This window comes from Panthera uncia, chromosome E3, assembly GCF_023721935.1.
Source record: "Panthera uncia isolate 11264 chromosome E3, Puncia_PCG_1.0, whole genome shotgun sequence".
In the NCBI taxonomy this organism is placed as follows: Eukaryota; Metazoa; Chordata; class Mammalia; order Carnivora; family Felidae; genus Panthera; species Panthera uncia.
Window position 1 is genome coordinate 6,426,135 of NC_064815.1, and position 12,099 is coordinate 6,438,233.

The 12,099-nt window shown below is 45.0% G+C and overlaps 1 protein-coding gene across 3 annotated transcripts in view; it reads left to right on the top strand.

Moving 5' to 3' along the window:
* Window positions 1-12,099, top strand: part of MRTFB (myocardin related transcription factor B) — a 58,046-nt gene that overhangs the window by 17,595 nt on the left and 28,352 nt on the right. For all 3 annotated transcript variants that reach the window (XM_049638274.1, XM_049638275.1, XM_049638276.1), the window contains 3 exons: window positions 3,542-3,679; window positions 6,404-6,651; window positions 11,817-11,949. In XM_049638274.1, the coding sequence (XP_049494231.1) occupies window positions 3,542-3,679; window positions 6,404-6,651; window positions 11,817-11,949 (519 nt within the window). The remainder of the gene's footprint in view (window positions 1-3,541; window positions 3,680-6,403; window positions 6,652-11,816; window positions 11,950-12,099) is intronic.

Below are 12,099 nucleotides of genomic sequence, written 5' to 3' on the forward strand. Positions count from 1 at the left end.
ATCAGAGTATGGAAACAATATTTAAAGAATAATTGCATTTTGAATTTCTTATTTGCATATTCCCATCTTAATTAAGATCTGTGCTGTATCCTAAATTAAAAACACATGTATTTTAGACTTAAAATCTCCAGTCCAGAAAAACTTTGTTTTTAAATATCTAGTTTCTGCCCCTCTGGATTGCATAAAGAAATCTAATAAAAAAGGAACTTACCAGAGAACAGTGATTGGTCCTTGACAAGTGTATCATCTTTTCAGAAGGAACCAGTGCAGACACCTGATACATTATAAAATTTTAATCAGCTTAAACATTTACCTTGACTTATTTTTTTCTTTGGTAGCAGAACTTACCCTTAGCAATTTCTAAGAAGAGAAAAGTCAGTCTTGAAGATTCAGAGTGCTCTCTTTTTCGGTTTTGTTTAAAGCCTAAGTATCCCTCATTAGACAGCAGTGTTTTCCTGACATTGTCTGTCACGGTGTCATGATGACAGTTGAAGAATTGGCGGTCGTGAGACCTGTAGCTTGGGAACAGCACTCAGATCGAAGAAAACAGAGCAAAGCTTGCCGCTCTTTTGTTTCCTTGGAGAAAAGACTCCGGATCATTTGAGATTAAATTTTGAAAGTACAAAAGGTGACCTTAGGTGTCAGTGGAAATTTAAACATTTGAAGTATTCTTTTAAGATTTTAACGTACTGCTTGCTTTATGATGGGGTAACATAAGTGTGGTGTCCTTTTATGGCTTGTATATTGTTTTCATCTTTTTTGGAATACTGTCGTTTCAGAAGTACTGATACCTCGATTTGGGGGTAACTCTAGTAACTAGGATCCTAACGTCTAGCTAGGATGTAAGGTTATTTAAGGGGTCATTTCTAAGGCACATAACAAAGACTGGCAAATGTAAAGAAGAGTTTAGACGTTTCTCCCATTTTAACCGGAATTTATCATCGGATAAGGTAATGTGAATAATCACTGTATCTCAGTTGGGTCATTCTTGTGTTAATGCTGGGGTGGGGGGTGGGGGGGCCTCTGGTTTTCTGGGTAGCAGAGTCACACTGAAAAGAGCTAGTAAGATGAGAGTATCCGTAATCAAGGCTGAAGTCAGTTAGACAAGGTCTTAGAAATACAGGAGAAACATTTTCATAAATATTATAATTGATAGCACATTATGCTACTGGATTATTTTCCAGATTATCAACACTGACAGCTGTCAAATGCATCACTGCAATCGCATTAGTCATTGTGGGGCTGGAGGGGTAAAACAGCTTGCCAGGTTAGTAGAATTTATCTGCAAGGAACAAAACACACACACACCCATATGAATATACACACCTTTGTATATACAATTTTTAAATATACTATATATATATATATATATATATATATATATATACACACATATATATTATACACACACACACACACACACACAAATATGTGATTCTACTTCATATGCCAATTATTTAACAGCCAAGGAATGTTTTTCCCTATGGGAAAATTGACCCAGAGATAAATATCCTCACTTCCAAAAAATGTGCAAAGTGAGAGGAAAACAAATAATTTAAAACCATATCCTTAAAGCAGTGACTTAGCTGGCCATCAGCTTCCCTTCATGTCAGAGGTTCGTTAAGGAAGCGGCTGTCTCAGGGCCATTTGGGGGCAGAAGTCAGCCTGGAGTACAGGTGTCAAGACTCCTGGAGAAGTTCGTTTCTTTCACTTCTCTTTGAATGAAATCAAGTGCAGTGTTCTCCCCTTACCCACAGGGGATGCATTCCCAGAGCCCAGGGGGTGTCTGAAACCGCTGATAGCACAGAACCCTGTATACCCTGGTTTTTTCCTATATGTACATACCAGTGCAAAGTTTAATTTATAAAGGAGGCACAGTAAGAGATTAACGACTGTAAAAATAGGACAGTTATAAGTGTAATAAAAGTTATGTGAATGTGGGCTTCCACTCTCAAAATATCTCATGATTGTACACTCCCTTCTTCTGATGATGATGTGAGATGATAAAAATGCCTCCATGAGAAGATGAAGTGAGGTGAATGACAAAGGCCTGCAATGTAGGGTTAAGCTGTCATTGACCTTGTGACCCTATGTCAGAAGCGGATCATCTCCTTCAGGACCACAGTTGCCCATGGGTCACTGAAACTGCAGAAAGATAAACCGTGGGTAAGGGGGTTACCGTAGAGCCATCTTTCAAAAGTCACGTCTTTTTATTGTCAACCCTCACTGTCAGTAATAATTATTTACAAGTGGAAGTCAGTGGTGAAAGGAAAACCATGCTTAGGGAGAGAGCCGTCATGGGCACGCACAGTTCATTGCACACTCACACACATCCTCACGGTCTCAGCCGGCCTTGAGAGTGTGACCCAGCATGAGTAAAGCCACAAGGAATTTCCATTCACCCATTAAACAAATATTTATTGAATAACTAGTATGTGCCAAGCTTCATATTTCTTGCTGCTGAATAGCCTCTGAGTTCTCAGGTCATTTATTTTAAGGAAGGAAGATACAGTCTGCTATTCTTAAACCCAAGTACATCAGCAAAAGAACTGATTTTGATTCTTGTAATGAATTTGAGAGTTGTGGGAGGGGCAGCAGAGTGATAAAGGAAGAGATTTTTTTTCTTAAATTAAGGCTGGTAATAGTTAAGTCCATGTAGTAATTGCTGTGCAACATTTAACTGATTTGTGAGAATAGTAATCAATATCTCTTCCTCGTAAGTGAATACTTAAAATCTACTTAAAGTAGAGTGTCAGCAGAAATAGGCTGTTAGGCTGTTGATAAAAGCTATGAAAGCCTTTGGTAGCTTCCTCTGTTAGTATACGACACCACACCCAGGTTTAGTGGTCACTTGTTTGACCTCGGTAGTAAATTAGCTTCTTGCTTTGGGTGTGAGAGTGCCCTCAGTCAAACAAGGCCGTCTTAGAATAATACATTGTTCAGATGCCCAACTGTTGTGGGAAATGGGGGAAATGGTTAAAGAGAGTGCTAGTCGGGCTCGGACCGTGGGACATAAGCTGTAAAGCACATGTGTGTGGAGGGGCCTCCAGGGAGTGGCAGCTTGCTTACTGAATGCTGCCAGGCCGTGGATCTGGGGTATGCTGGAGAGGACTGATCGGGCCCGTAAGCGAAAGTAAATGCCACGTTTAAATCAGCCGGCATTACTGTGATCTATACAGCAAGAAAACCTCACAAGTATCATGTACCGTTCTCATCATTTCTGCAAGAGTCTTGGACTTCGCTTCTGCCAAAAAAGGGCGGTTCTGACCGTATTTCTGAGAAAACACTACTAGGGTGTAGTCAATCGAATTACCTTATTTAGCTTTTGCTTTTCATTGCCATTGGGGCAAAGACTAAATACTTGGGTCCGTTGACGTAAAGCCTGTTATTCTGCCATCTGGGTCTCAGACACAATAGTATATTTTTCTTTTGTTTCTTTCCTAGGGGACGTTCAGAAAATGAGGTCATTCCCTTATAATTCTGGTTTTTCTAATTTTATGCCATCGAGTTCACATGCTTGTTCTCTTTCCGCCTTTTCCAGCAGTTTACTTCAGTGTCCCCAGCAGTTCCTGAATTCTTGAAAACTCCTGCTCCGGATCAGCCCCCGACCAGGTCCCCCGCTGCTGTGCTCCCCACAAACACCGTGTCCTCAGCAAAGCCTGGCCCGTCGCTGGTGAAGGTGGGTTCCCGGCACGCGCCGGTGTGAGGTTGGTTTACTCGTGGCGCGTCTGTGGCCCATGCGGGGAACACAAAGGCACGTTTCTGCACCTCCTAGCCCGCCTTTCAGCCTGAATGAAGCCTTGAAGACAAAACCCACGGGCAGACTTGCTAGGTCAGGCCTTAATATTGGAAACTACCGGGGTGCCTGGGTGGCTCAGTCAGTTAAGCGTCCGACTTCGGCTCAGGTCACAATCTCACGGTCCGTGAGTTCGAGCCCCGCGTTGGGCTCTGTGCTGACTGCTCAGAGCCTGGAGCCTGTTTCAGATTCTGTCTCCCTCTCTCTCTGACCCTCCCCCGTTCATGCTCTGTCTCTCTCTCTCAAAAATAAATAAACATTTAAAAAAAAAATTAAGAAAAAAAAATATATTGGAAACCACCACCTTCAGCAGATGCCCTGTTGTTCTGTAGTCACCAAAGAACTGCACAAAATTTGGTCTCTAGAAAACTCCCAGAGCCACGCGGAAAGGCTTGAGGGTACATTTTGTCGGCGGTTCCCAATCCTGCTTCCATCCAGGCTGCTGACATGAAAGACACACTGGGAGGAGAGTAGGATAGACTCACTTCAGCACAGCACTGGGGAGTCACGCCCCTCACGAACAGACGTCTTTAATGGCAACATAATTTTGGAGTTTATACACAAGGTCAAGCTCACTGGTACTCCAGATGTATCACATGACAGGTCAGAGACTTCAGACAGGCGGCTGCGTTTTTTGCTTTAGCAGATTTGGCCCACTGAAGCTCGTTTTGTTCTTCCGAGAAGCTGCACGTTGGTGGCACTGTTCCCTAAATTTTACTTGGTGAAACAATTCAGTTAGAATAGGCCCCAAGGGAGATTAAAAATTTTAATATATAGTAGGCTTAAAAAAATTTTTTTAAGTCCATTTAGAACTGCTAAATAAAGGGGGGGGATAAACAGAGGAATAGTCTAAACAGTTCCGATACAGCTTTTGCCAAAAGCAGCAGAACCCTGATCTCAAACTTTTAGAACTAAAAAAGGACATCAGAGAGCTAGCTGACCCTCTCTGCACCTACCAGATGAGGAAGTGAGGCCCAAAGAAGTCACAAGGCCAGGAAGGACCCAGGCCCCCTGAAGGGTTGGAGAGCCTTCTTTCTGCCTCCGGGTGAACACAGGGCTGCGCTTTCCCAGGGGAGGTACCTGGGGCGGATTCCTGGCTTCTTCCGGCTACCCTCTGGCGCTCTCCTGGTCCTCAGCTCTCCTGCAGAGAAGGCTCTGTTTCTATTCCAGCCTCTCTTTGTCAGGGTGGCCCAGCGTTTGTGGCTTCAGGGCACAGATCAGTGCATTTCAGCATCTTCCATCACTTCTTCTTGGAGCCCGAAATTCCAGAGTGTGGCAAGCGGCAGCTGAGCTAATGCCCGCTCGCACCCCTCTGCCCACATCCGCAAACACGTACCACTGATGGCACAAAGACTGTTTGAATGCCAGTGCGTCTTTCCCTGTGGCTCCTAAGAGGTCTCTGCCTCTCCTCTCCTCTGAATTTCTCCTCTTCACTAGTGAGTGCCTCTTTAAGGAGGGCTTTGATTCTGGGGCAAAAGACATCCTTTAAGAATGTGACATTCAGAGGCTGGGTAGGCGATCCTAGGACTCTGCTAGTAGAGGAGAAGACAGGTACGTACTGGGAAACAGACCACAGTTCTTTGGGTTTTTGTGAGGAAAGCTGTTTCCCGCCCTCCCTTCCTGAGAGAATGTGCCAGTGGAGAAATAAGAGCAGATTTCGTCTGAGGAACAGTGGTTCTTACGTGCCTGCCCCCCTCCCTTACCAACAGGTGCCTTCCTGATTGGCTGAGTCACTTGTATCATTATGTAACAGTTAGAGTCCAGCCTCCTTAACTCACACCCCGTTCATTGTTTCAATCACTTTGAAACGACCAGAAGTAAAATCTGTTGTCGATAACACGATAAGCAGATGACGGTGAATTGATGAATATTGTGAGACTGCAGTATTTTTTGTGTGTGTTTGTGTTTTCCTTAGAAATACACAACTTTATAGTCTGCTTTGTTCCATTAGAAGCACTCTTCTGTTTTTACATAGTCTCTAAAGAGCATATTTTTAATGACTGCAAGACAGGACACAGGGGGAAGCATACCTAATCCTTTCCCATTTGTATATTTGGCGTACAGCCTCTTTTTCACTAGGAGACAATAGATACAACTGTGTCTAAACAAGAAACCCAAAGTAACTTTGTTGAACTTGAATAGATAATGCTCAGTGGAGTATATCCTTTCCCTACTGTAAGAAAACAAGGAACAGGAGAAAGTAAGTTCTTAGGAGCCAGATTTTTTTTTTTTTTAAGTTTATTTATTCTGAGAGAGAAGGTGTGAGCAAGGGAGAGGCAGAGAGTCCCAAACAGGCCCCGCGCTGTCCGCTCAGCGTCTGACGTGGGGCTCGAACCCACAAACCGTGAGATCATGACCTGGGGCGAAATCAAGAGTCGGAAGCTCAACCGGCTGAGCCCCAAGCGCCAGATTGCTCGGTCCAGGGAGGTAGACCCACGCTTTCGTGGCTCTGGCAACGTATTCGGCGGACTGCTTTCCGAAGCGGCTACGCCAATTTCTGAGGCACCTTGCTCTTTGACGTCACCGTCAGAGCATTCAGGCACACGGTAGAACAGGCCGCGTGTGATGGCGCCTCTTAAAATGCTCCTGTCTTTCTCTTGAAAACAGCAAAGCCATCCCAAGAACCCTAACGACAAACACCGGGGCAAGAAGTGCAAAGATCCCAAGCCGCGGGTGAAGAAACTCAAGTACCACCAGTACATCCCGCCCGACCAGAAGGGGGAGAAGAGCGAGCCCCAGATGGACTCCAACTACGCCCGCCTCCTCCAGCAGCAGCAGCTGTTCCTGCAGCTCCAGATCCTGAGCCAGCAGCAGCAGCACTACAACTACCAGACCATCCTGCCCGCGCCGCTCAAGTACGGGGCCGGGGGCGGCGCGGGCCACGTCCCTGGTTCCTAGGGGGTGGATGTCGTGGGGCGCTTGCGCTCAGCGATCGGTCTCACTGCCTGGTCCCCGAAGCCCGTCCCGCGGCGTCTTGCCCTCGTGCCAGTGAGTCCAGGGTTTGTCCTCCGAGATAGGTTCCAAACCTTGACCTTTCACGGTAGCGGTGCCTCGTCACAGTTACTCGCCCAGGAGAGGTCTGCCTGTTGTTTGCCATGTAGTATTAGGCGCCGCGAGAAAAGTGTAAGGAGCGAGAGTCTTGTTATAAACAGCTTAAAAAAGGCGGGGTGCGGGGGGATGAGTGTAGAAGCCGGAGTGGTCAAGGAAAGCTTTATGAAAGCAGGCAGGATACCTCTGTGAGAAAGAGCCCGAAACTTGGGCGGGGCCCTTTCACGCAAAGGAGAGTGGCCGCCCCGCCCCGTGCGAGAACAGAGGAAGGAGCTGGCCATGCCTGTTGATGGGATGACGGGGAAAATAGCCTGAATAAGGAATGGGATGAAAAGTAGAAGACAAAACTGAGTAGAGCCGCTGTCCAGAGGAATCTGAAGCCGGGCAGCCTTGAATCTTGACGTGGTAGATGATTCAGAGGGCTGTCGTGGTGACGCCACAGTGCACCAAAGGACAGTGAGATGCTGGTCACGGAGGGGAGTCTGGCAGTAGGCAAGACAGACATTTCACAATAAAGGAGATGTGAGAAGATGAGGGCATTGATAAGGGGAAGGAAAGAACAGATGAGAGATGTTTCCAAGACAGTTAAAGGTCTTGGTGACCAACAACTGTGGAGAAGGAACACGTTTCCAAAGTCTGAGCCCAGTTGAGAGAGACAGAAGGAAGTGACTTCTGACAGCTTCTGAGACTGAATCCACAGCAAGACATCCATAGTGCACTTTAATTATGTACAGAAGGAAATTTCTAGATCTCCATCCTGAGTATGCATTTTCCAGGAAACATGGGTAAAAATGAAAATACCTCGTCTCTCATTTCCCTCAGTTATCAGGAGAAAGGGACATTTACATTGACCTCACAAGACAAACTGTACAAAAAGGTGCAAAGTTTATTCGAGTTGAAAGTTTTTCTCAGTGAGCAGGCCACTCAATTCATGATCCATGTGGTGGGTGGAAATTCGACTCGGATATTCTCCGCGTACGCTGAGCATTCCACCACAGGGAGCCCGGTTTCCTAGGAGCAGACAAGGAGTGAGACCTGCTAAAAAGCTCCTCTGTTAAGAACCGTCTCCTCATATGCTAGTGATTATCAGTGCACTTTTTTCTTTTAAGATCCTGATATCTCGAGGAAGATTAGACCTATTAGTCATTTGGACCTTACTGTGAAGTACGTAAATCTAAAACATCAGGGCACAGAGATGAAGAAAGAAAGAATTTTTGTAGCATGTTATTACTTTAAGAGCAAGCAGGCCTGAGTGAGATGTTGACATTGGAAGGGAACCAGGGAAGAGCAAAGAGGATTGGAAGCGCATCAGACGCAGACCACCGCCGCTCTGCAGCTCCGTCCGGGCCCGAGGGAGGCGTCCTCCCCTGCCGCCTCCCTCCTCTGGCATCGGGCAGCAGGGACACGAGCGGTGACTGGCTCCCCTGTGCGCACCCCTTACGATGCACCCGGCAGTGTGCTCGACGTTGACATCCCTGTGCCCCTCACCGTAACTCCAGGAGGAGGTGACGTTACTGACCGCGCTCCCGGGTGAGGAAACCCGGACAACTGAAAATCCCATAAAAGGATTTTTGTAGTATCTATGAAACAGTCTTTTCTGTAATGAAAGAAATTGACTGTGTGGGGCCAGTTTGTAGATGGGAAGAGTACATCTGAGGAGCTGAGTATCTGGTCTCTAATGGGTCTTTGTCTTTCCACTAAGGCTGCCGGTCCCCTGTCCTCCACAAACACCCCCACCACCATAGCAGCCACGCCACCCAGCCCCGGAGAGCATCACACACAAAGATCCGGGGACACAGAGGGGGAAAGGTCACTTACTTTTGTGTATTATTGCACCACGCAAAGACTGAACGTCACTTCTGTTTGATTTCCGGGTCCTGACAGTGGAGGTGTTGTTTTCTAAAACAGTGTTTCTTTTCACCAAAATTCCGGTACAGGAAGCTGAATGCAGAAGTCTGTAGCTCCACAGCAGTGAGATTTGACCTGACAACACAGCCCCTGGTACCTTGGGAGATGGGGCTGTAGCCACACACTGACGGGGGCTCCTGGAGGGTCCTTTCAGGTGTCTGGACTTCAGGTTTCTCATCCACACAGACATCACGTTTGTCAGGGTCCCCCCACAGCATGTTTTCTGTCTTTGTGGATCTGGACAAAAAAAACCTAGGTCCAACTTACTCTCGTTATTTCGAAGGCTGAAGCAAGCCCTGAACTGTTGTTAATCGTAGTAACAAGTAAAGCATTATAGAATCTCAACCAAACGCACCAATAGAATAATTTATTGTTCACAAGGGAGCGGACATTGGTTGGGGGGAGTGTTGCACTTGTGATTGAAGAGAGCACAGACACACATACGGTACGTAGGTGATTACACAGTACATCCCTGAGGGTATTAAGATTTCACTGGGAGGTCGATTAGGGAAAAAAAATTCATAGAAAGTCTCCTTGTGGAGACAGTAATGAAAATAAGTAAGGTTGAGAAGTTCTGATTTACATAAAATGTTTTCATAATTCTAATAGAAGATTTTAAAACTGAACTTTTAGAAAGGAAATAAATGATACATAAAATATTTGTCATTCCACCCAAATTTCAAGAAACTTCATTGCAAACACTTAAAGTATTTCACTTCCATAAAATTTAGGCAGGTTTTCAAAGACCCCAGATGAATGTCAAGAGTTAGCTGTTCACAGGGCCAGAAATGGCTTCAAACACAATCTTCCAAAAACCCACTGGACAAAGCTCATCTAAGCAGGGGCCTCTCCCCATAAGCAACATCAGGTCCCTGTTTCAGAACATGGAAGTCAGAGTCTCCATGCTTCAGCACCAAGACTCATCTAAGGATAAAGTGTGAGGCTCTAATGGAATTGGCTGTACAGTGTCAACCACCCAGAGGAGGAAATGTCATTGTTGCCAAGAGTATCCTAGGGGAAAGAAGCTAGATGGGGACCTGGTTCTGCTGGCAAGATGAGTACAGAAATAAAACACATTTTTTAAATCACCTTTTTAAATGAAGTGTTAAGTGATAGAGAAGTCCATAAATCATAACTGAAAATCAATGCTAAGTAAACACACCTCCATAACCACCACCTAAATCCAGAAATAGAATATCAGTACCCCAAAAAGCCCCCTGGCATCCCCCCTCAGTGACTACCTGACTTCTCTCCCATTGATTAGTTTTGCCTTTTTTTGAACATTATATAAATGCAGTCTTACGGTATACACACGCACATGAGTTCTTCTGCTCAACATTGTGTTCGTGAGATGCATCTTTACTGGTGCAGAGAGAAGTAGTTAATTTTTATTCCTGTCTAGTATTTTATCATTTATCCACCCATCATCCTGTTGGTGGACAGTTGGGTTGTTTCCAGTTGGGACTGTTATGAATAATGCCATACTAAGCATTCTGACCTGTGTGTTTTGGTTCATGTATGTAGATTTTTGTCAGGTGTCCCTCGAGGAATGGAATTGGGTCAGAGGATAGGCACAGGTTTGTCTTTAGTAGATAACATAAAACACTTCTCCGAAGCGGTTGTACCAATTCACACTTCTCCCAGCCGTGATTGGGCACTCTCGATGTTCCGAGTGCTTCGTATTGGCGTCTTACTCGTTATAGCAGCAGTTCTGCTGGATGTGCGGTGCTGTTTTGTTGTGCCTTTTTCCATTTTCCTCATGTCTGATGAGGTGTTAAGCCCTTGTTCACACGTTTAAGGACCATTGGGATAGATTTTCTTGTGATATGCTTGTTCAGGATTTTCCCATTGCGTTTTGTCTTTTTCTTACTGATTTGTGAGACTTTTTTTTTGTATATTCTAGATATGATGCCTTGTCAGAAATACGTATTAGAGGGGCGCCTGGGTGGCTCAGTCAGTTGAGTGTCCAAGTTCGGCCCAGGTCATGATCTTGCGGTTTGTGGGTTTGAGCCCCACATCAGGCTCTGTGCTAACAGCTCAGAGCCTGGAGCCTGCTTCAGATTCTGTGTCTCCTTCTCTTTCTGCTCCTTTCCTGCTCACACTCTGTCTCTCCCAAAAGTAAATAAATACTGAAAAGTTAAATAAAATTAAAAAAGAAATATGTATTACAAGTATCTTCTCCTATGATTTCACTTTTCACTCTTAAAGCTGTCTCCCTTAGTGTGTTTTGTGTCCTGTTTAAGAAATCTTTCCCTACCCAAAGGCCATGAAGATATTATCCTAAGTTTTCTTTTTTTTTTTTTTTTTTGAGAGAAAAAGAGCACAAGTCAGGGAGAGGCAGAGAGAGAGGGAGAGAGCGAGCCAGTGCAGAGCCTGACGCATGGCTCAAACCCACGAACCACCAGATCACAACCTGAGCTGAAGTCAGACATTCGACCAACCAAGCCACCCAGGCACCCTGAAATATTACCCTAAGTTTTCTAAAAGTTTATTGCTTTCATAATTCACGTTTAGGTTTCTGAGATGGTGTGAGATAGGGGTCAGTTAAGGGCCTTATTTTTATCTGTGTGAATATCCAGGGTGGCCCAGCACCATTTATTGTAAGGACCACCCTCTTGCTAGTGCACTTCAGTGCCATCTTGGCGATAACTCAAGAGGCTCTATATGTGAGGGTCTGTTTCTGGATTCTCTGTTCTCTTCCATTTGTTGTTCTGCCCTTGTACCAGCACCACACCATCTTAATAACTGGCTTTATAATGAGTTTTGATAAGTGGTATGGCTCTTCCAGCTTTGATTTCCTTCAGTGATGCCATGGCCATTCTTGGTCCTTTGTGTTTCCATATGTAGCTCAGAATCACCTTCAGAATTTCTACCGAGCAAGCAAGCAAGCAAGCAAAACTTGCAGGGGGGTCTCATTTGATTGATATCTGTATACTATTGAGTCTTCCAATCCACGACCATGATGATTTTCTCTTCACACATTAACAGTCAAGTCGTTAGCAGAAGCAGGATCAAATTCAGACATGATTTTATTATCAAGTCTAATTTTCTTTTCCTTTTGAAGGCCACTCAATGACAAAAATAACAACAGTGGGAATTCAGCTCTGAACAGCACCACGCCTAATACACCAAGACAGAATCCATCTGCTTCCGTGAGAAAGCCGGGGCCCCTGCCTTCTAGCCTGGATGACTTAAAGGTAATACTTCAAAGTAGAGTTTATTCACCCGTAATTACCACAAAAACAGAAATGATTGGCCACATTTGTCTGAGGTGTAGGTAAGTTTTCAATAGACCTTCAGCTTTACCAACAGTAAGATAACCTTCTCAGGGGTACTGTCTGTTTACG